This window comes from Bidens hawaiensis, unplaced genomic scaffold (genome assembly GCF_021521415.1).
Source record: "Bidens hawaiensis isolate Kalapana, Puna unplaced genomic scaffold, B.hawaiensis_p1.1 tig00012729_1, whole genome shotgun sequence".
NCBI lineage: Eukaryota > Viridiplantae > Streptophyta > Magnoliopsida > Asterales > Asteraceae > Bidens > Bidens hawaiensis.
Genome location: NW_027492054.1, coordinates 66,777 through 90,693, shown reverse-complemented (window position 1 = coordinate 90,693; position 23,917 = coordinate 66,777). Strand labels below are relative to the sequence as shown.

General features: G+C 34.5%; 2 protein-coding genes across 3 annotated transcripts; both read right to left on the bottom strand.

Annotated features, from left to right (window-relative positions):
• Nucleotides 1-1,865: 1,865 nt before the first annotated feature.
• On the bottom strand, nt 1,866-6,279 carry LOC143542001 (uncharacterized). The gene is made up of 4 exons (XM_077034673.1): nt 5,930-6,279; nt 4,993-5,142; nt 3,812-4,396; nt 1,866-3,008 (listed from the first exon to the last, which is right to left on the bottom strand). The coding sequence occupies exons 1-4, from the start codon at nt 6,248-6,250 to the stop codon at nt 2,112-2,114; spliced, it is 1,953 nt and encodes a 650-aa protein (XP_076890788.1). The 5' UTR covers nt 6,251-6,279; the 3' UTR covers nt 1,866-2,111.
• A 5,880-nt stretch (nt 6,280-12,159) lies between these two features.
• LOC143542000 (calcium-dependent protein kinase 1-like) lies at nt 12,160-22,468 on the bottom strand. Of its 2 annotated transcripts, XM_077034672.1 has the most exons (9): nt 22,273-22,468; nt 21,985-22,236; nt 20,966-21,845; nt 16,310-16,453; nt 15,744-15,896; nt 15,450-15,565; nt 15,012-15,179; nt 14,631-14,852; nt 12,160-12,303 (listed from the first exon to the last, which is right to left on the bottom strand). In XM_077034672.1, exons 3-9 carry the CDS (start codon nt 21,747-21,749, stop codon nt 12,184-12,186), a joined length of 1,707 nt encoding a protein of 568 aa, XP_076890787.1. In that variant the 5' UTR covers nt 21,750-21,845; nt 21,985-22,236; nt 22,273-22,468; the 3' UTR covers nt 12,160-12,183. The 2 variants fall into 2 exon arrangements, with proteins under 2 accessions (XP_076890787.1, XP_076890786.1); XM_077034671.1 differs by lacking the exons at nt 21,985-22,236; nt 22,273-22,468 and having other exon boundaries at nt 20,966-21,958.
• Between the last annotated feature and the right edge of the window lie 1,449 nt (nt 22,469-23,917).

The window sequence follows — 23,917 nt, the reverse complement described above, 5'->3', positions numbered from 1 at the left end:
AATATAATTAATGGTGTGTTTCCATCGATTTTGCTCTGATTTTCATGGGTTTTGGGAGGTTTGTTTAAATTCAGTTGGTTTATCTCATATGGGACTATATTAATACCAAAAATAATTGTTCGCCATTAGATTCAACATGAATATCAAAATATTAGTCCTTGGAAAGATGAACAAATATATAAGAATAATTTTATTGCTCAAACCTCTGATTTATTCCGACTGTCAATGTTCTAATCCTCATAAGCGTGTGCTAGTAATCCTGTGTAACTAAGACTCTACGAGGGGTTGATTGCCGTACTTACAAAACCTAAGGGGTTTTGATTTGGTTTTCTTCTAGTTTAGTATAATAAGGATTGGTGTTGATGTAGTACCGGTTGTTTTATATATTATAAATAGGTTTATTTGTGATTATTGTAATTATCACAAAACAATCAAGTCTAGATTAATCTCTAACACATCGATTGTTATCAGGGTATGTAACTGATAACGATATAATAGATTCTTGCAGACGAAAATCAATAAGCGCGCGATTATGTATCACAAATCAATAAAACAATAAAGTTTAGACAAATCTCTAAGACATCGATCGTTATCATGGTATCTAACCGATAACGATATAAGAGATTCTTGCAGAAGGAAATCAATAAGCTCGCTATTTCATGGTATGTATGGTTTTGTTTACTTACAAATAAAATGTAAGAGTATGTTTAGTTACAAGAAACCAATGATCAAAGAGTTTATGAACATATATTGAAATTAGAAAAGGTGTTCAAATTTGTCTTTTTTTTTTCAACTCATCAATCAATGAGGGCAGCCCAATGCATTTGGGCTTAAAACTTGGCCTATATTGTACGGAGCAATATAAACAAACATACAAACGGACTGGATCACTCAAGGATTTAAGATTAATACACCCGTACCTTTAGGCCCACAAACTAAAACATGACAAATTAATGAATTATACTTAGTGGCACGTTTAGTAACACTCGGTTCACTTTAGTACGTAGAAACGGGTCGGGTCAGGTCGGGTTGCTCGGTCGATTGAGTAACACTTTGCATTTAAGTTTCTGTAAGAACATATGTATAAGGCTCAATTATCATAAACAAAATTATGGGCACATCGTATGTGTATACACTCGCGCGCACGCGATATTTCCATAATTTTGTTTATGATAATTGAGCCTTGGTATAAAACTACGGATCTTGATACATCACCTCTTGGAAAGGCAACATTATCCAACCTCTTGATACCGCTAGGCCAAAATACCCTTTGGTTTGTATGAAAACATATCCATTATCTTATGAATTTGACTTTTTAAAACTTTCTTGTTTACTTGTTGATGTAAGTAACTTTTAATGTTTACCTTGTAAAGTAGTGAACAAATAAATATACCTTCTAATATGAATAAATTTTCAAACTTTATATCTTTTGCATTAAAATGTAAGTTTTAAAAGTTGACTGTATATAAAGTTTGTTTCCTGATTGACTGGTTTATTTGTATCTTGTTCCTTAGCTCATAAACAATTAACAAACTGGCTTGTAAAGACGAAAATGTTACTTGACTGTTACAATATTTTACTTTAGGTAATTAAATGAAAATTACATACATAGTTGTGAGAGTATTATTTAGCAATTACATAATAAGTCTACTTATTCTTTGATTCGACTCTCACGTATGCATTAAACCGAAAAAACCGAATTTATGGATTTTCTTTTAGTTTTGAATTTATGTAGTTTATAAGGATTGAATAATTAGTGCAATCCCAATCTTTCAGCTTGAATATTTAACAATCAATCAATTATAAATTTACAAAAAAGTTTAGGCCTTTTCTGACCCAAAATTTTAAGCTCAGATGACAAATCATGATAATAGACTTGGTTGTGCAGCGTAGGTGGGTTATGGGTTTCCGAACCAAACAATATAAATAATCAAAAACATATAATAGTAATAACATTAATACCTTGTTATCGGGTCATTTTACATTATAAGGGCCAAAAAGGAAATACATTGTAAGTATACCAAAACATACATGCGCACATACGTGTACGTGTACATACATGCATATACATATAACATAATAACAATCTAAAAGTGTTATTATTGTCATTATCATAAAGCTAACTCACCAGTCACAAGCTGCAAACACTTGGTGTGATGAAACTCTATTTGCAACTTATGATGAACAACTGGACTCGACGCTGACAGCAGCCCTTTCTTCACATCCGCCTGCAGTTCTCTTAATGGGATTGCAGCTAAAAACCTCTTAATATACTCTTTACATGAATCTTTACCTTTGTACACAGTCAACTCTCTCTCATTCGACTTTTCTTCAATCCTGGTATCTTGGTCAAACCTCAACACATACGCTTGACGACATCCCTCATACAACCTCTCTCCTAATGTATCAATAATATAATAAGCATCTTTTTCAACTTTCATTATAAAAAAATGATCATTCCAACTAACAATATAAACCACAGGCTCTATGTCGCAGTTTGACTCAGTTTGACTTATCTCATCCCATATGTTGTCAAACGACATGGCCCCGTTCAAAAAGTCAAAACCACCATCTTCAAGTTGAAAAAACCCAACGAATGATTTTTCGGGTATGACTTCAAGATTACGAGTTTTGGATTCAAGAACAGTTTCAAGGTCAAAATGTTTATCTGGGAATCGTTTTTTATAATCTTCGTTTTGGCACATGTTTCTCCACTCTAATGAGCCTTGGCGAATCAAGGTGTCGAGTTCTGATTTTATTGGCAGTTGGTGATGGTTATTTTGAAGCCAGTTTGCAATTGTAACAACTAATGAAGTGCATGCACTTTCACCACATGCTTTTTCACTTCTTTGGTCAATTGAAGCAAAGAAAACTTGAGTTGCAAGTTTCATATTCCCTTCTCGGTTTATTATTTCCTTGTTTTCCCATGTGCCTATGATGAAATTATCGTCTCCAAATTCAGATATTGAAGACCTACTTGTTGTTGACCCGTCATCACTTCTGTGCCACTGCCATTTTAATGAAAAAAAAATATTAATAAAGAGAATATAGATGAAAATGAGTGCCAAGAGATAATTTTAGTATGGGTCTGAAACATTATTTGTCAAAAATTATTAGTTTTTCTTTTAAATAATTAGGTTATATTATTTCAGTTATTCAAACAGTTAATGCATTAAATATGCACTATTAGTACGGGTCAGGTTGGCCCTAAACATTTTTTGTCCATGATTTTTTAGATTGTATTATTTCAGTTTTTCAAACAGTTTATGCATTAAATATGTACTGTTAGTAGTACTGTTAGTACCGTTGGAGTTGGCCCTAAACATCTTATGTCCATGATTTTTAGTTTTTTTTAATAATTAGGTTATATTATTTCAGTTTTCAAGCATTTTATGCATTAAATATGCACTATTAGTACGGGTTGGGTTGGCCCTAAACATTTTTTGTCCATGATTTTTAGGTTTTTTTAATAATTAGATTATATTATTTCGATTTTCCAATAATTTATGCATTAAATATGCACTATTAGTACTGGTCGCCTGGTCGGTTTGGCCCTAAACAACTTTTGTCCACAATTTGTAGTTTTCTTTTTTATATTTAAAGTTTTATTGATACTTAATCATTAAATACAGTTTTTTGATTTTTAAAGTTTTTTTTTGATTTGGAATAAAACATTTTGGAAGGTTTTATGCATTTTGAAATTTGACTTAGACTTTGGTTGACTTTTGACCTGCCAGACCCATTGACCCGCTATAAAGTATAATCTGAATCAACTAGTCTATGAGATTCTAAATAAAATGAGAAAAATTACCCCATGTGACGACTCGTCTGATGAGCTCAACATTCGGCGGTCAAAGTCGATATCATCTCCACCTTCACCACCACCCCTTTTCAAAAGAGGCTCTCCTTTGACTTTAGAAGACCTAAAACTCAATTTCCTTTTTCTCCATGGAAATATGCCTCTTTTGGAACTTTGACTTTCGGATCGGTCAACTGATACAAACTCACCCAAATCATCTGACATTTTTGTTTTACTATGACTTTGAAAACATATCATATCCTCGCCTTGACCCCCATTTGACTTAAAATCCAATAGCCCACCTGCATGATTCGCATAAGCCAAAGTTTCATACCCGAACGAGATTTTAACATTGGAATCTGAATCATCGATTTCTTCAGAATCAATTCCATCTGATCCATCATACGAGTCTGAGTTAAACGGGTAATCTGAACTGTCAGTTTTGACTGAGCTTTTTCCAAAACTACCCTCTTCTTCATGGCATGCTTTTTTGGCCCGGCTTTTAGACATAATTACTTTAAAGATTTTGGTTTTCTTTAAACCAGCTAGTTCTGTGATGTTGTGTGTATTCTTTATTTCTACAAGGCTGAGTGATACCTGCGGTTCAAACGAGTCATGTTATATCTCTATTGGGTCAAACAAGGTAAAATAAAAAAAACAGATGAAAAGAAACGGGTCAAATGGGTTGAAAATCAACACCTGACCACTAATTTTACACATAAAGTTTAATAATTTTGGCCTAAATGTGTTTCAGGTCAATATATTTAAATGGGTTGAAAGTCGCCCAAAATGTATGTTTAATGCATGAAACCTTGAATAAGTTTATTAAAAAAAATAGACTATTATCAGAATAATTTAGTTTTTGACCTCCTAAATCACTTTATTCTAAAATCAGATTATTACTAACAGTAAAGTTCTTGTAACCTATATGAGACACAAACTTTGGCATATTGATAAATAAGTTAATTACTTATTCAAACGAGTTGAAAGTCAACCAAAATGTATTTTTAATGCATGCAACCTCCAAAACAAGTGTATTCAAAGAATTAGATTATTATTATTAGAATAATTTAGTTTCGATAAACATATTTGACATGTTAATTATCTTCAGAAACATTAATAATAATCTCCATCATGACCAAATTGAACGGATATTATTGAAAACTAATGACAAACTTTTAGATGGTACTTACAGAGAGTATAGGGCTACACTCTATGTTACTGGGCATCGATAGAAGAATATTAATCGGGGTCTTTTGGTGCTCAACAGAAGCAAATTCAGCAAGGTTCAATGATCCGGTTGCAACAACATGATTCCCTCTTTTTGGTCCTTGGTTCAAGCCCTAAATAAAATACATCATAATCCAAAAATCATTAAACACTTTCTATCTGGGTTATCACAATTCACAAGATCATGCATCATATCCTTTTGTGGTATGTTATGTTCTTAAACAAATCTTTTGTGGATCATTAGTTATTACCTAATATTAATAACATGGAAGGTTAAATTGAGAATTAAATCAGGTAAACACCACAAAGGCTCAAAGTAAATGTCATAACTCATATCACTCACTATCTTATAGATATAACCACTAATTTCCCCAACAACCCAAAGCTACCACTAAAATAAAGGAATATGCTTTTTTGATTAGTCTCCACACTAAGAGTGGACATCATTATTTAACATGCAAATTTTAGATCCTCAAATTCATAGCTAAATGAACCACTATCAAAGAAGATGCTTCTAGAGTCATACTTCACCTTTGTTTAATCATTCATGCTAAAAGATGTGGTGAAAAAGAAATGATCGCATATTCGCATTCGTATTGAAAACCTAAGAAACTTGATCCAGTCACTTAATTTATTAACACCAAGATACATATTTTTTGATCATTCATATTAAATCTTTAGATTCTAAGGTCAAACTTCACCTTTCTTCAAACATTCACATCAAAAGCTTTAAAACGAATCATATTCGGTCTAAAATCACTATTCGCTTAATAAAAATCTATGACCCTTGATCCAGTCATTTGACTTATAAAACCAAGATATAGATATTAAATTCTCATATGACAAGCAGTAAATATATTAAAATAACTCACAAAATCAAAAAGTTAGTTCAGGACTTACATCAAACACCTGGAGTGCAACGTCCCACCGACGAAAACACCCGTCTCTAAACCCCACCAATTCGCAAACAGATTCAAACTCTTGGTTCCATTCAACAACCCCATCACCATTTAACGATTTCTCACTCGTCAAATCCCTCTTCACACCACTCTGCTTGAAAGCGATCCGGTTTCTCGGCTTAACAGATCCTTTCCAATTAACCTCAACACCCAAATTTGAAGCCTCCGGCAAGCCGTGGAGACAACATACAACAATGGTGACTTGGAACTTGGTTGATGAGAGTGGGGGCCATGGCCTCCAGTTCATCATCCTGACCACCATTGTTGTTGTTGTTGTTGTTGTTGAGTGTTGTTGGATTGTTGAAAAGGGTGTTGGGTGTATGGTATATATAGGAATAATAATATTATGATGATGCTTTTGGTTTATTACAAAATGGTTAAATGGAGTGGAACAAGCCTTTAGAGTAACGTCTCTATTTTCCTTCTTTTGAAAAAGTAATTTAATATTCACCCGGCTTTACTTATTATTAGAATCGGAGTTAATTATATGGATGGTTTATGTGGCCGTTTTAACATAATATTCAAGTAGGTTGATGTATGAGATGTTCATATACGGCACGTGGTTTTAGGACGAGGTATACACGTCTGTTAAAGAGAGATTGTTTAATTATTTGGACGCATCATTATAATTACCCAGTTCATTCATGTTTTAGATTTGATAAATTTGGACGTATTCCTAGGAAAATTTGGTCGCACCATTGTATGTGCATTAGATGTATTTTTGTAGTCGGTTTAAATGCATCGTTATAACTAGTTTAGACTAAGGGGCTACTCACGAGAATTCTAATTGATAAAAAGTTCAAAACAAGCCAAAAAAATTTTTTGGTTTCTCAAATAAAGCTTGTTTAGTAATCGAGCCTAACTCGAGCCTTACATGAGAAGCTTGTTTAGGTTTGTCGAGTCTTGTATATTTTTAAGTTTTACTTTGAGTTATTAGGTTCACGCTTCACAACAGGGCTTTTGAGCCGAGCTTTGATTCGTTTAAGGTACTGCATGAGCTCGAGCTGAGCTTTGGCTCGTTTAAGGTTTTTCAAAAAATATATAAAAATAATTAAAAATGGATAAAATTAATTAATAATAATAAACGAGCTGAGATCATGCTTGAAAAAACAACTAGCAAGCCGAGCCCAGGCTCTCATAAGTCAAAATGAGCGGGGCTCGGCTCAGCTCATTTACACCCCTAGTTTACACACTGTTGAATCGGAAAACTTAGGCGTAATGTTGTGACTAGTTACTCACCATTTTATTATAATCAGTTGCTACAATTAGTGAGAATAGCTAAATCAATATACGAATACCACAAGAAAACAATTGGGTTTTAAGCCGGCTAATATAACCCGTGTTTAAAATACGGTCAAACCCGTACATCAGAAATATCTAGCTTCGCAAGCTACATATAGATGTTATATGTAATTTTATATATTAAAATGAGAATCTTATACCTTTCTACACACGAATGCCACGAATGGTTGAAGATATGTTAACAAAAATATTAAAGGGTTTTGAGTGGCCCATATATTTTGACCAACCAAAGAATCCACTTCACTAATCACTAGCATGCACAAACCACAAAAGGTGTGGCACCAGTCAAATGGCCGATATATAATCACTCTTTCTTCTTTTCATTTTAGTGGTCACCATAGTTTTCATTCCTTTTCATCTATTTAATTTGTTCAACAAACCTAATCTATACTAATCTATCTTGGTTTTATATGATTTATGTTAGGATTTATGAAGGTTTTGAGCTAGTTTTGGGCTTGGGCTCAAATTGGTGATAAGAAGAACAAGGACTTGACCCGTTATTGTTTCTTGTTGATTAAGCATTTAACCTTAGTTCATATCTTATAAATAACCCCGATATGTAATTGTAATCTTTGCACCTAATCAATGAAATAACCTAGTTGCAGCCCGTGGATGTAGGTCCCCCGCTGGGACCGAACCACGTAAAATTCTTGTGTCGTTTATCATTATTATTTTCTGTTTACTACGTGTATAATGGTGTGTGCTTGTTCGTGTGTTGTTCCGCTGCGCCGCTTTGTTCCTAACAATTTATATATACATAAAGTTAGTTAACATACACATAGATACAAGCCCGGTATTGTAACATCTGAACCAGTGCGATATCTACCTTTGTTATGTGTTTATCGTTCTTGGTTGTACCTATACATGTCATCATGAGTTGACGAGACGGAGGTTCTTTCAATTTTGTTTTAAGGTATTATCGTATGTATTATTCGATAACGCAAACACGTGTGCATAAATAAATTACAAACATTTGGTACAACTTTGAGAAAGATCATAAATATTATACTTTTTCCTTATATTATATGTAACTTCGTATCATATTAGATGAAGAAGTTACTTATTTGTTAGAGGTAAAAACTCATTTGATACGAATACAAAATATAAGCATATTAAATAAATAAATTAACACACCCTTGATTTTTCTTATGAAAGAAAATTCATAAAAGCTAAAAGCACCATTAATCTTTCTAAAAAATCAAGAAACTTTATCTTAACAACGATGGATGGAATGGAAGCAGGGTATCTTGTTGATCCTATGTGGGTTATTATGTTTATCACAACTGACATTGAGATGTTGCAATAGTTTAATTTTGCGGTACCTGAAGACGGAAGCGATGTTTTCGCTTGTACAGTTTTATCACCTCAACTATGTCGAGCTCAACTGATTTCACTTTGCCAACCTAATCATATCATCAACCTGATCATTATGTAATCTCATGAAGTCAACCAATCATAGTTATCAACAACTTAAATATTAAATACATTAATTTTTAAATATTAAATACATCAATACCTTTTTTTTATTTACTTCTTTTAAAATTAACTATTTATGTTAATTAGTTTAGTATCATATACACCAATCTAATCAATTAACTAAGCATTTTAACAAAAATGAACATGGACCTCATCATTTTACAAGTTTATGTCACCAATAACATATTGTTAAATGTCCAATCCTCGCCGATGTGGAGATAAAAAATATATAAAATTCTCGCCCAATAATAATAATAATATTATCTTATTACATTCTCGCCAAGTCAGCGAGATAATATGGCAAATTCTCGCCCTAGAGAGAAAGTATGTGCCACGTTAGAGAGGAATTATGGACTATTCTTGTATAAGAGAGAATACGAAAAAAAAATCAATTTTCATTTTCGTAAAGATAGGTGTTAATTGGCCATATTCGTAATTTCCCAAAAAATTGACACACACTATTATCATAAGAAACAAACTAATGACCCTTATTCAACCAAACCTCTATTCCCAAACATTGTGGCCATATTTTTGTAATCATTTTGTCTCAAGTCACTTGAATTTGTGACCAACAAATAAAACTATGTTTGTGAAAATTAAGACTTTTGTGGTCCATGATTATAAGTAAAGTTATGTTAAGATAAGTTAGGGTTATGTCAAGTCATATTAGCAATAGCTGAAGTTGTTTTATTTCATGAAATCATCATTTTCTAGACATATTCATATATTTATAGTACTTTTAAACGGTTTCTCTTAATTTATAATTCTAAAGATAGATGTTCAATACACAACCACTTAGAAAAGTATGAAAATCGTATAGACATATATACTTATTGCTTTAAGTGTGATACATAAGACGATTTGTTAACCATCATTTCTCTCTTATTATAGATGATTATCTTCAATACACTACGTACATGAGGCTCTCAACGTTTTCTACTTTAAACCAATCTTGTATTATAACACTTGCCACACGCGCGTGTGTGCATGTGTAAATGCAAGAACAAAAATACAGAATAATTACATATTTACACGAACTAACCCGTTTTTATCCAAACCACATTAACTCGTTATTAAAATCAAATCCATGCATTTACCAAACTTTAATAATAATATAAGATGTGAATATGATTGCACCATTAGCATTGTGGAAAACAGCCAGAAGTCAATTTGAAGGTTAGGTCCCTACAGCATGAATCACTTGCAATTGCCTCATCTAATGCATTCCACATTTGATAAGCAATGCAACATCTATAAGTGATGTTGCTTTATCATGTTTTACTTTTCAAGGACCAAATTTCCTTCCATAGAGTCTGACGTTACTTATTTGTCGTATTACCGTTTTAGTAGGGTTATTCTAACTACAAAACCATTTAAGTTTCAATTGTATTCTGTTGTTGTTGTAAAAATATATTTATGCTTGGCGAAAATTGAAAAAAAAGATGAAGCCACTAAATAATAAGCTTATATAATTGTTCAACTTTGGTCATTCACAATAATTAAAAGTAGTTGCAATCAACTTGCGTGTTGTGGTGGGGTCACGATGAGAGTTCGTACAACTTAGTTGGTATCGGTTCGGTAGTAACTCATGTGCAAAAAAGAAACAAAAACGACTTGAATAAAATTTATATCAAAACGTAGATAAAAGTCAACATGTGTTCGGTTCATTGTGGTGGTGGCTCGGCTATGCACCCTAAAACGTAAATAATTCATATAATTATAATAATAAGAAGGATAAATAAAACTTCAGCGTCCTAACTTCTTACATATGTAAAGACTAGACGGGTGCCGGCGCGATGCGGCGGATGTTTGACCTTATTAATCACGTAACAAATATAAGTGTTTATGGTCCGGTTAAAACCTTGAAATCCTTTAAACCGGTCATTGGTTTGGCTTCTTTTTTTTTTTTAACTTTCGGTGAGTTGGTCGGTTTCAAATATTTCAAAACGTAGTGAACGATTGATTCACGGTTTATACTGGCAACCGACCATATGGCACCAGACCATATTGTAAATGTTAAATGCATTTTAATCTTTTTTATTATTAATTATTAGATATGTTTAGTTATATATAGTTAAACTGTGAAACCAAACTGGAACCAAGCCGTTGGTAACGATTCGGTTTCAACTTTCAATGGTTGAGTTTGGTTTTGGACAACAAAAAATCAGTATTAACGATTGGGCTCACAAATTTAACTTAAAACCATCAAAACCGACACTAAACACCCATACGTAACCTATTAATTATTTAAATTGAAAAAAAATATAACAATATCATATTCAAATTAAAGAGAATAAAATGCTCGTTTTTATGATGTAATTTTTTTATAAAACTATTAACGTATGAAAAGGCTATAGTCGTTAAAAAATCATGGGTGGGAAGTTAGTTTTAAAGTTTAAATTAAAAACATAATATGGTTAAAGATGATGGACCAAACTTGTAAGTTAAATGAATTGTATTTAAAAGACAAGTTTACCCTTACTAACACATGTACCTTATGTATTAGCAATTGTAAATCCCTTAAAATCAAGTGTTTTAATTTACCTTTGTTTGGTGTATTATATATAGTATAGATAATTTAAAACTAAGAAGCTTTCATACTTCATCAAGAACCATGTAAGTGTCACACTTTCAAAACCACATTTATAATATAGATTTTCAATAGAGATGATAATGATATCTTGATATTTTCACTCTCAAAAGTTTGAAACACTTAATTCTTGAATGACACATAAGGGTCTACTTTCTCTCTTCTAGAAAAGTAGAAAGGTTAGATAAAATTAAATAATAGTGGTTGTTTTCTTATATTTATTTAGTATATTGACCTAATCTTAGTGAACTTCCTTTTAGTGACCTAATTTGCTATAAATCTATAATTAATAATCATTTTATTATTATATACTTCACTATAAAAATCAGACGCGCTATCAACAATTGCGGTTAAGATGGTAAGGATATAGAATACGATGTCAATGATTCAATCCATGTAAATCGTAACATTTAGCTATTAAAAACAAGTTCCAGTAAAGGGTTCATTATTCGAATCGGGTGCTTATCCGAACCAAATTTGGGAATCTTGGACCGAACCAATTTGAAAAGGCTAAATTCAAATAGTACAGTTTTTATTAATCGCTCAAAACCAGCATGCGACCCATGTGTGATCTATTAGCTCGTTATCCAAGTCAATAACGGTTTCGGGTTTTACAAAATATTGTATGTTTTACAAAATATTGTATGTTAACTGCAAACTAAACAATATTCCAACAAAAATGCATGGCAAATAACTATATTTTGCAAGAATGAACTATTTCAAACAAATTACAGGAACATAGATGCAAAAAGTATATATATATTGTATCCAAAGTTACTCATTTTCACCCAATATAGTTCCATAAAGATAAAAAGAAAAATATAGATTCAAAGTTTAAATGCTTCTCTGAACTTCATGCTAAAACTATTGTCTAGACTCTTTTTTTGTGCGGATCCGGTATGTCCTTGCATCATGGCCACAAACTCATTGTAATCTATGCGTCCATCCTGCAAAAAAATAAAATAAAAATTATACAAAAAAAATCATGATCATGAATATAAACAAAAATTTTAAAATTACAATTGTAACTTGTAAGTCAAAGAACAAAGAATCAAACATTTTTATTAGTAAAATGACTATTATACTCTTTATTTGAAAATCAACTTGTTGAAAAAGTTGAAACATAGTCACTTTGTGAGGGCGAAATTAAAAAAATTAAAGAAATTTAGAATTTTGGTTCTAGTGATCAAAGTATATTTTTTTAATAAAGAGTAGACGAAAACACTAATTTAGAATGTCTCGTATGGGTTCGGCTGTAAAGGTGGCAATGTGAGTGGGTTGGGTTGGATTTGGATGATGGGTCAGGATGAATATGAGTCAAGATGGATTTTTAAAATAGAGGGTTAGGATGGATATGGGTCAAGATGGGTAAAGCTAACCCATCTTGACCCAAGTGAAGGTTGACATACAAAGGGTTTATAAACCCCTCAAAAAAATATTCAAAAAATACTATTAAAAAAATAATAACTCAAAATATAAATAAAAAACGCAAAATGTAAAATAACTAAAATTTTTCCCACGTCATCCTCGTTCATTAAAAAAAACTCGTTTTGTACCAGTTCAGGTTCGAGCTTTTCAGGGTTTTTTTGGGTTCGGTTTTTTTTTTTTCATCTCGGTCGGTGTCGGTATTTGCTCGGTTTCAATGATTTCGGTTCGATTTCTCGGTTTTTTCGGTTTCAGTTTTGTTTTAGTCAGTTTTTTCGGTTTCATTTCGTTTTATTGTTTCGATTCATTTTGTTTTATTTTGGTCGGCTATGTTTCAGTTTCTTTGTTTCGTTTTGGTAAGCTTTTTGCTTGCATTTCGCTTTTTTTTTTGTTTCGTTTTGGTCAAATTTTCGGTGTCATATCAGTTTTTTTTGTATCGTGTTGGTCGTTTTTCTATTTCGGTTCAGTTTCGTTTCAGCTTTTTTGTTTCATTTTGGTAAGCTTTTTGATTGCATTTCGCTTTTTTTGTTTCGTTTTGGTCAGATTTTCGGTGTCATATCGGTTTTTTTTGTATCGTTTTGGTCGTTTTTCTATTTCGGTTCAGTTTCTTTTCAGTTTTTTTGTTTCGTTTTGGTCGATTTGGTGATTTGATTCGTTTTGGTCCGGTTTTTAAATTGCATTTAGTTTTTTTATGTTTCCATTTGGTCAGTTTTTCAGTTTCAATTCAGTTTTTTTGTTTCGTTTCGGTCGTTTTTCTATTTCGGTTCAGTTTCGTTTCGGTTTTTTTGTTTCGTTTTGGTCAGTTCAGTGTTTTCGTTTCGTTTTGGTCAGCTTTTCAGTTGCATTTCTCTTTATTTTTGTTTCGTTTTGGTCAACTTTTCGGTTTCATATCGGTTTTTTTGTTTCGTTTTGGTTGTTATCTATTTCGATTCAGTTTTGTTTCGGTTTGGTCGATTCGGTGGTTTTGTTTAGTTTTGGTTAGCTTTTCGGTTGCATTTCGTTTTTTTTGTTTCGTTTGGGTCGTTTTGCTATTTCGGTTCAGTTTCGTTTTTGTTTTTTTTGTTTCGTTCTAGTCGGTTCGGGGTTTTTGTTTCGTTTTGGTCGTTATCTATTTCGATTCAGTTTTGTTTCGGTTTGGTCGATTCTGTGTTTTTGTTTAGTTTTGGTTAGCTTTTCGGTTGCATTTCGCTTTTTTTGTTTCGTTTTGGTCGTTTTGCTATTTCGGTTCAGTTTCGTTTTTGTTTTTTTTGCTTCGTTCTAGTCGGTTCGGGGTTTTTGTTTCGTTTTGATCATTTTTTGGGTTTCGGATGAGTTTTGTTTCCCACGTGATAGTTTGGGTATTTTGAATTAGATAAATTTTGGATAACTTGGATCTTTTGTTTTGACCCATTCTAACCTATAAATGAAACCCACTTGTATATTTACAACCCATTCTGACCCACTTAAAGAATTTTTATGATCCATCCTAACTCATTTAACTTTTAAAATTTATCCATCTTGACCCAAAACAATCCATTTAGGTTGGGTTTGCCACCCTTAGGTTCGGGTGGGTTGGGTGGGGTGTGAAACGGGTCAAAACACATATGCTGATCCATGCACACTTTTGACAATCTTTTAATTTTTTACATAAATTTATATTGCATTATATATGATTACAAAATTGGTAAATTAATAATCTAAATTGTGAATAAAACAATATTAGAGGATCACAAGTGCATCAAAAACACATTTTGGATGACTTTCAACTCGTTTCCTTATCGACCCGTTACAGATAAAACATAACCTAAATCAAAAGCAAAACCATAGCAAATGCTTAACAAAAAGATGGGATTAAAGTAGAAATACTCACATTATCTTGGTCAACATCTTGAATTAATTCTTCAAGGTGAGCATTTATGCCAAATTCATCACACGCTTGTTGAAGTTCGTCAGCAGTGATATAACCACTTCCGTCTTTATCGAAGTATGAAAAAGCCGCAAACAAATGATCTTCTTTCTCAATTTTATTCAGATGTAATGTTGCAGCAACAAATTCTCCATAATCAATTGTTCCACTATTATCTACATCAGCCTGTAATTGATTTACAAAGTCAAACAAGCTACTTTTCAACTTCAACGTGTCATATTATTTTTTTAAATAAAAAAGTTACACAATTATAAGAAATATTATTCAGATGATAAATTATTCAATAATACTAAGCATGTAATTAAAGTTTGATTTAATGTTTACCGCTTTCATAAGGTCATAAATTTCTGATTCTTTAAGGTTAGCACCAACTCTTTTTAATCCAGCCTTAAGTTCTTCAAAAGTAATTTGACCACTGTTATCCGTATCGATCATTTGAAACATTTGTTTTAGCCCTGCTATTTCTTCTTCAGATAAGCTCTCTGCAATAACCTAAACACAAACAAAAAAAAGAAAAAAAATATTTAAGTCAAAATAAAATTTTCATGTGATACCCTTTGACTTTTTTAGGTCAGCAATGGATATTTCCATGTTCACAATCGATATTGTGTTTTAGTTAGAAATAGAACCGAACCATTTTCATAAACTATAGTAATTAGTTATGAAGTTCAATGTAATCAGTATTTTTTTAACAGCCTTAAAAAAGATTTACAATTTTAATTTTAAAAGTTAGTCGCTTTGACCTCAAAAAGTCAAACTTACCCTAAGAGCCATTTTCTTAAGCTTGTTCATGGCTGAAAATTGTTTCATTCGACTCAAAACTGCAGAATCAAGAGGCTTGTCAGGGGCCACGCCATCAACTTGAACCCAAGGGTGACCTGTAACAAGGTCAAAATTCGGTCAACATTTTTTTAACGGTACAGAGTTATGTATGGTAAAAACATATATTAATTTATGCAACAAGATTGTAATTTGTTAAGGTAAAAAGTAATAAATTACATAGTCCCTTTTGGTTGAAGACATTAAAAAAAACTCTATATTTGAATGGAAACTCACATAAAACTTCATGGGCGGTTAATCTTTTCTTCGGGTCACGCACAAGCATCCTCCTTACAAGATCTTTTGCAGAATCAGAAATACTTGGCCATGGATCAGATGAGAAATCAAGATCACCTTGCAAGACTTGTTCAAATATTCCTTGCTCGGTTTCTATACACCCATAAAAAAAAGAAATAAATGATAATAATTAAAGCAAATAAACAACAATTTCAATACCATTGCAAAGTACCTCTTTTTGCTAAATTTCTTAAGTTAAAAAGTTAAAAGTTACCAACTTGTCCATTGTCATAAATACAAATTACCGACAATGTTCTCCTTTAGGTCATTCTTGAAGGGTATTTTAGACATATAATCAATAAAAAACACCACTCAACTCTAACTGGTTAAGGTTGTAAGTTTTTCTTTGTAATTATAAATGATGCATCAACATTCATTAAAACTCAATTAACATTTTGTATAAGTAGTTTTTTATTGTAACTTCTCCAAATATAATAGATGCATTTGTTTCAGGACCCGAAAGGAAGGAAGGTTAAATATGTAATTTCACATAACAAAATACTGACCAGCCCAGAAAGGAGGTACTCCACTTAAAAGGATGTAAACAATGACCCCTGCACTCCAAACATCTGCTTCTGGACCGTAACGTTTTCTTAAAACTTCTGGTGCAACGTAATATGGACTGCCAACCACATCAGTAAAAGATTCACCTAAGAAAACCAAATATAATGTTAACTGAAAGCTAGATAATAATGAATAACTCAAGTGTTTATGATTTATTATTTATTAAATTACTTTATTTAAATAAATTGTAATCATTCTCTTGATGATAGTTTCCGTATTTATACTTTTTATTTAAATTATTCATGAAATTCAAAAACTGGACAAAAGGTGTTGGCAAGTCAAGCCAAACTCTTCTCCCTCGTCATCATCAATGATCTCTCTACGCACGCATGTGAAGCCCACGCGTGCAAACACACATACACATATTTGTAATTTGTGTGAGTGTGACACTGTGTGTGCATACATACATATCATAAATTAGCAGAATTACTACGTAGGTCATTAAAAGTTTCCGAACATTTAATATTCAACCACCTGTGATTTGACACTATTTCAAATTTAATATTTGCACACACACTTACACACAAACCTATATTAATAGAATATAATAGAATATTATTAGATAAATAGATTATCCTTAGTATCATTTAAAATCTTTTGTAATCTTTTGTGATTATCGCTTACCATTCTTTGTATTATTTATACTCTTGATGATAATGAAAGAAGGGGGGAATGATTGATTCCAATATGGTATCAGAGCTTAAACCCTACCTTGCTTCCCTGCCGCCACCACAGCCCACGGCTGTCATCTTCCCTTCCCCACTTTTATCTCCGCTACATACACCCTGTTACCATGGCAGAGAAACTCCACCCAGCCATCACAGTCAACAACATCCGTCTAGCCATACCTGTCCTCCTTGAATCTGAATCTAGCCAATATGGCCTGTGGGCAGAACTCTTCCAGAACCACTGCCATGCGTTTCAAGTCAGTGACCATCTCTCTCCTCGTCCACCCACCACTGAATCCTCCTCCTCGGCAACTGTCAAAGGCAAAGACTCCGCTTCTGCGGATGATCAATGGTCTCGCCTGGACGCCATCGTCAAACAATGGATCTACGGTACTATCTCTAATGACCTACTTAATACTATTGTTGTACCAAAGATGTCGGCATATGATGCTTGGTCAGCCCTTGAGGGCCTGTTTCTGGATAACAAAAACACCCGTGCCACTTACCTGCTGCAGAAATTTGCCACCACTAAACTCGATGGTTTTCCCAATATGTCCGCATATTGTCAAGCCATCAAGTCCATTGCCGACCAACTTGCCAATGTCGGTGCTCCCCTTGATAATAAACACCTAGTTCTACACCTTCTTGCCGGCCTCACGGATCAATATGAAGGAATCTCCACCATCTTACAACAAAAAGACCCAACCCCGTCCTTCTATGAAGCTCGATCACAGCTCTGCATGATCGAGAGCCAGAAGGCTGAAAAAGCCATGTATGCCGCCACCTTAGCCGGCCAAGCCCTCAATACCACCACCTCCAAAGCCGCCACCCAAAACAGCACCCACTCGACCCCACACTCTGACAGCAGTCCCCTCTCAGCTCGCGGCCGAGGCAGGTCCCGGGGACGTGGTCGCGGTCGGTCCACCTGGTCTCGGGGCTACAACAGTGAGCGTGGCCAGCCGTATGGTACTTGGACCTCCCCCACCACTTACACATGGACCATACCAAACCCACAAACCAACTCATCCTCCCCACCACCGTGGCAACCTTGGTCTGCCCCGCCACCTCCCTGCCCATATCCTAGTATCCCGCCACCACCGAACACCAACATCACCCACGGCATTCTTGGCCCACGCCCCCATCAGGCTCATCAAGCGACTTACAGCCCTACCGACATACAACAGGCACTTTACACCATGTCCTTAAACCCACCGGACTATCAACATGGTGTCATGGACACGGGCGCAACCGTCAGCATGGATCCCAACTCAGGTAACTTTCGTACCATTTTTAATAACAGTGTGAATGAAAATATTATTGTTGGTGATGGTAAAACCATCCCGGTACATGGATATGGCCCACAAACCTTCCCCCATCCATACCCGCCTTTTGTTTTAAACCGTGTCCTATACGCCCCTAAACTCATTAGAAAACTCATATCTGTGCGTCAATTCACTAGAGATAATTCGGTTTCTGTGGAATTTGACCCATTTGGTTTTCTTGTGAAGGACTTCAAGACCCGGACTCCTATAATCCGGTGCGACAGCAGCGGTGATCTCTACACCTTTTCCAAGGGAGCACATTGTTTTTCCACATCCACCACTGCTGCTCAGTCCTCCACTTTATGGCATCACCCCCGTGGTTAAACCTGCAACTATTCGTACTGTATTAACCATTGCACTTTCAAAGTCCTGGCCGGTTCATCAATTAGATGTCACTAACGCATTTCTTCATGGCCATCTCCACGAGACCGTATACATGCACCAACCAATGGGATTTCGAGATAAACAGTTCCCAGATCACGTTTGTCGGTTGAAGAAGTCTCTATATGGTCTAAAACAGGCCCCTAGAGCATGGTATCAACGCTTCACCGATTATGTTCTCACATTGGGTTTTATTCAGAGTGGCTGTGATGCATCATTGTTCATTCTCCACCACAATGGTAACACTGCATATCTTCTTCTTTATGTTGATGACATCCTTTTGGTCACCTCCTCTACGTCTCTCCGCCAGCATCTCATGACTTATCTCTCAAAAGAATTTGCGATGAAGGATCTCGGTGTTTTAAGTTTCTTTCTTGGGATCTCTGTTAGCCGAACTCAGGACACGATGTTCCTCTCTCAGCAAACATATGCCACTGAAATCATCGAGCGTGCCGGCATGTCCTCATGTAAACCTACAGCAACTCCGGTGGATACAAACACCAAACTGGGTGCAAACGCCGGTACCGATTTTGAAAACCCTACTCTTTACAGAAGTCTGGCAGGGGCGCTGCAATATCTCACGTTTACTCGCCCCGACATCTCCTATGCCGTACAGCAAGTCTGTATGCATATGCACGCGCCCAAAACCGATCACTGGACTGCCCTCAAGCGCATCATCAGGTACATCCACGGCACCGTTTCTTATGGTCTCACTCTGTCGCCTCACCGTGATCCCCGGCTTCTCGCATACACTGATGCTGACTGGGCGGGTTGTCCAGACACACGTCGCTCCACTAGTGGTTATTGTGTTTACTTAGGCGACAACATTGTATCCTGGTCTTCCAAAAGGCAACCCACTATCTCTCGCTCTAGTGCCGAGGCTGAATATAGAGGGGTGGCTAATGTCGTTGCTGAAATCTGTTGGCTTCGCAATCTTCTCCTGGAACTGCATCACCCCTTGTCCAAAGCTACACTTGTATACTGTGACAATGTTAGTGCAATCTACCTCTCCGGCAATCCGGTTCAACATCAGCGCACGAAACACATCGAGCTTGACATACACTTTGTGCGCGAACAAGTTCAGCGCGGTCAAGTGCGAGTTCTTCACGTCCCATCTCGCTATCAGATTGCTGACATTTTCACAAAAGGATTACCTCGAGTTCTCTTTGAAGATTTTCGGTCCAGTCTCAGCATACGGTCACCTCCCGCTTCGACTGCGGGGGTGTAATAGAATATAATAGAATATTATTAGATAAATAGATTATCCTTAGTATCATTTAAAATCTTTTGTAATCTTTTGTGATTATCGCTTACCATTCTTTGTATTATTTATACTCTTGATGATAATGAAAGAAGGGGGGAATGATTGATTCCAATATATATCATTTCCTTTTGGGGTAGCATGAACAACTTGAGAAAAAATGATCATGTATTAATTCAAGCACTTGTAACTTGGTCAAACAACATCTGTATAATTGACTGTTTTGTTAGTTTCCCGTGTTTCAGGTTTAGCCCATCTAATTTGAAGATTTTAATAGATGAAAAACTAGTGTTAATGAATTATGTACCGCCTGGTTATGAAGCGTCTTATCAAGGAAAGACGAGAAAAGTGTACAGTAAGCTAGAAAGTAGAGAGTGTAAGAAGCCAATAAAAGAGTGAACCGAAAAGTCTCAGAATCAAACAATGAAGAAGTGTTTGGATGTGTATTTAAACTGGCCATTGCAATTTCACAATAATATGTTTCAAATGTTATCCAATCAGTAAAATGGGCCACGGGAATTGACTACAAAAGGAAACGGGCCAAACAAGTCAAAAGTTGCCTAAAGTAAAACTTCATCAATCACTTTATTCAAAAAGTCAGATTATTATCAAAAACAGTATATCTTTTGTGATACCATTTGACACGCTTAACTTTCGGCCCGTTTGCCAACCCACCTATTTACCAACTCTAGTTTTACGCGTTTGGGTAAACAAACCCTGCTCATGAGTTTATGATCACTTAGGATCAACAAAAAATGATTTGGATAATATAAGAAAAATGACCATCGACAAGACTTAATTTAAACTGATTATAGTGTTCGGTAAAACTCGATCATGATCATGAGTTTCCAATATTAGGGTCAAAATAAACGTATTTGGATAAATGATTGCTATAAATAACCAGCTTATTTGAGTACCTTAATCACACACAAAATATATTTCAAAAAAGATAACTCAAAATTATACCTGGCTTAAAGAAAACCGACAATCCAAAATCAATAGTTTTCAAAAGCGCGTCTTCTTTCTTATCCACAAGCAAGAAATTTTCGGGCTTTAAATCCCTATGCATAACCCCTAAAGAATGACAAGTTTCCACAACGCCAACGATTGTTCTTGTAAGCTCAGATGCCTTTTTCTCAGTATAATGTCCAATTTGAATAATCCTATCGAAAAGCTCACCACCCGCACATAATTCCATAACAACATGAACTGCGATCGCATCCTCATACGCACCTTTTATTGCTATAACATTTGGGTGACCCGACAAATGATGCATGATTTGAATTTCTCTTCTAACATCCTCCACGTCCTCTTCGGTCAACAACTTTCTTTTGGCAATCGATTTGCACGCGTATCGTTGACCGGTTGACTTTTCTATACAAAGAAAAGTTGTACCGAACTGCCCTTGGCCTAGTTTCTTCCCCAAAGTGAAAAAATCCTTCAAAGTCCCGGTTTTTCTTTGTAAAACAGATTCGGTTCGAAGCCCGGCACTTGAAACCCGTTTCATTTGTGGGCCTTTTTTGGGCTTCACGGGTTGTTCTTGTTTCTTTTCAGGTTTCGGAATCGTTACATGTTCAGGTGGCTTGTTTTGAACCGGTAATGGTGATTTGGGTTGTTTGGAATGAGTTGAAGATTGTTCTCCATTAGGGGTCGGCGGGGTTTCTTCAGTTGGTGTTCGCCACATTGCAGCTGAAACCGATTGAAAAAATCCATTCTTTGAAATGTTTGGTCCAACACAAGTGTTACCCATTGAGCTTTAATCACTTGTTAGCATAAAGATTCAATTTTCCCTCCAATTTTGCTCAAAGAAACACCAATCTTAACCTTCACAAGATCATATTTTTCACTTCTCAAGAAAACCCTTTTCTGCTTTTAACATAAAGATCCAATCTTGAATCTTTCACCAAGATTCTTGCTCAATGAAACAAAGATCAAAACTTTATCAAAACCCCCACAAAATTATCAACCCAATAACATAATTTCACTTCTACAGAAAACCCTTTTCTGCTTTTAACATAAAGATTCAATCTTTCACCAAGATTCTTGCTCAATGAAACAAAGATCAAAACTTTATCAAAACCCCACAAAGTTAAACCCAAGCCCAATTCATTTGACTCCAAGATTGTCAAAATAAGATCATAATCTCAGCTCAAATCAAAGAGGCAAAAAGCATATAAGCACATCAAGAGTTACAGAGCCACAAGCATTTTATACACAGAAATGGAAAACAAGAAGACCTATAATAATAATAATAATAATAAGAGATGAAAAACTAATTAAAAGTCAAACAAGAACCAAGGGAAACAGTCAAAGCATCCAAATTGGTGCAAATTAAAAAGGATTGAAGAATCTTGATAAGAACAAGACAATGATGAGTGGGACAGAGGTGCTGAATTAGTCTCACTATTATTTTAATTATTTTGATTAGTTCAAGAGAATGAACCGTGTGGATTATAATATTATTAGGATAATATATATGTAAGATTGAGATGTTTGTTTAAGAACATCGAACCATTCACATGGACAACAGGACAACAGGACAACAGAGGCTGCTTCAACCCATTTTTCGGTTCTCAATCTCCGAAATTGACGTTTGATTTTTATTCAAATTTGTTCACTTTAGAGACCACAAGTTGAAGGAAAGTCACATCATATTTGGCAAATTGGATATATAAGATTCATGCATTTATAGTGGGGCTTGAATAATAATGCAGCCTAATAAATTCAACTTGATTATTAGATTTTAATAGAACGGTTGAGTCGTCTAAAATTTCTATATGATGTACGGTTAATCGGTTATCATCAATGTATTCGGTAATCAGTATGTTTCACTTGTTTACTATATTGGGTTTAATGGTACCATGTAAAGAAAATTAAGCGGATGAGGCACATGTGGTTCATAGTATCCATTCCAATAAAACGATACATCCAAGCATCCATGTTTAATACATCATTTGTAGAGGGTTTTGATTGCACATGTACCATTCACCATATACATGATGCACCTAACTTGCATAAACCATGCATTAGTTTCACGCGTTTGTTTGTTAAACCATGTACATGTGAATGAAATCATACATTCATATCCCTCTCCTCTGGAATAAAACCATGCACATGTGTCATGTCAATATCCATTCCTATTGTTTTTATGATTATGTTATTTTAGAACAATCGTCTTGGCGTCTTGCGTGTGTGGTGTCTAGAGGGAGGGGAGAGAGTTGTTTGCTTACACAGTTGTCATCTACACGATAATTAAAAACAATATATGCACGTGTTAATTGGTTTTCACATACTTCTATGAATTGGATGAGTATATATATATAACTTATAATCCGGGTGTTAACTTGTTTAAAATTAAAATTTAAAAGTATATAACTTATAAATTTTACATGTTTAAATTTTTTTTATATTTAGATTACATTTTTTTTGAAAGAGCTAATTCACACATCATCTAAACATACTTCTAAATTTGCACATTGTTCACCATGGAAATAGATCTCTTATCCACTTTAAGGTAACAATTTCATACACCTTGCTATCGGCGTATCGCTAACTACAAGCCATTAGGTATTTGTTTACATATTTTTATGAGTCGTTTACCATATTTAGAACTTCATGACAACTAATTTACGATTGGTCAGTCTGTCTATATATAACCTACTTGATCGTTTAGATATCGTGTTACACGTGTCATTTTCGAAATACATGGTTTTAAGTGTGTCCGAGTAAGGACTAGTGTGCTTAACAAAGAAAACACATGGTCTTATCTGGTTTCATCAAATTCAAACCGCTAACTGGGCAATATACATATAGTAGTTGGTTGGAGAAATTACAATTTTTTTCATACGCCTTGGGCTACAAATCCTTTGCTTTAAAATCATCTAAGAGCCTTTTAATTATACACAAACAATATAACTC

Excerpts from the sequence above, each read along its gene's own strand:
- LOC143542001 (XM_077034673.1), bottom strand. The coding sequence starts at position 6,250 with ATGGTGGTCAGGATGATGAACTGGAGGCCATGGCCCCCACTCTCATCA. Across the intron at positions 5,143-5,929 it reads TTGCACTCCAGGTGTTTGAT|GGCTTGAACCAAGGACCAAA; the intron begins GTAAGTCCTGAA and ends TATTTTATTTAG. Across the intron at positions 4,397-4,992 it reads AGTGTAGCCCTATACTCTCT|GTATCACTCAGCCTTGTAGA; the intron begins GTAAGTACCATC and ends TTTGAACCGCAG.
- LOC143542000 (XM_077034672.1), bottom strand. The coding sequence starts at position 21,749 with ATGGGTAACACTTGTGTTGGACCAAACATTTCAAAGAATGGATTTTTT. Across the intron at positions 16,454-20,965 it reads GTCGGTTTTCTTTAAGCCAG|GTGAATCTTTTACTGATGTG; the intron begins GTATAATTTTGA and ends TGGTTTTCTTAG. Across the intron at positions 12,304-14,630 it reads AAGATGTTGACCAAGATAAT|GATGGACGCATAGATTACAA; the intron begins GTGAGTATTTCT and ends ATTTTTTTGCAG.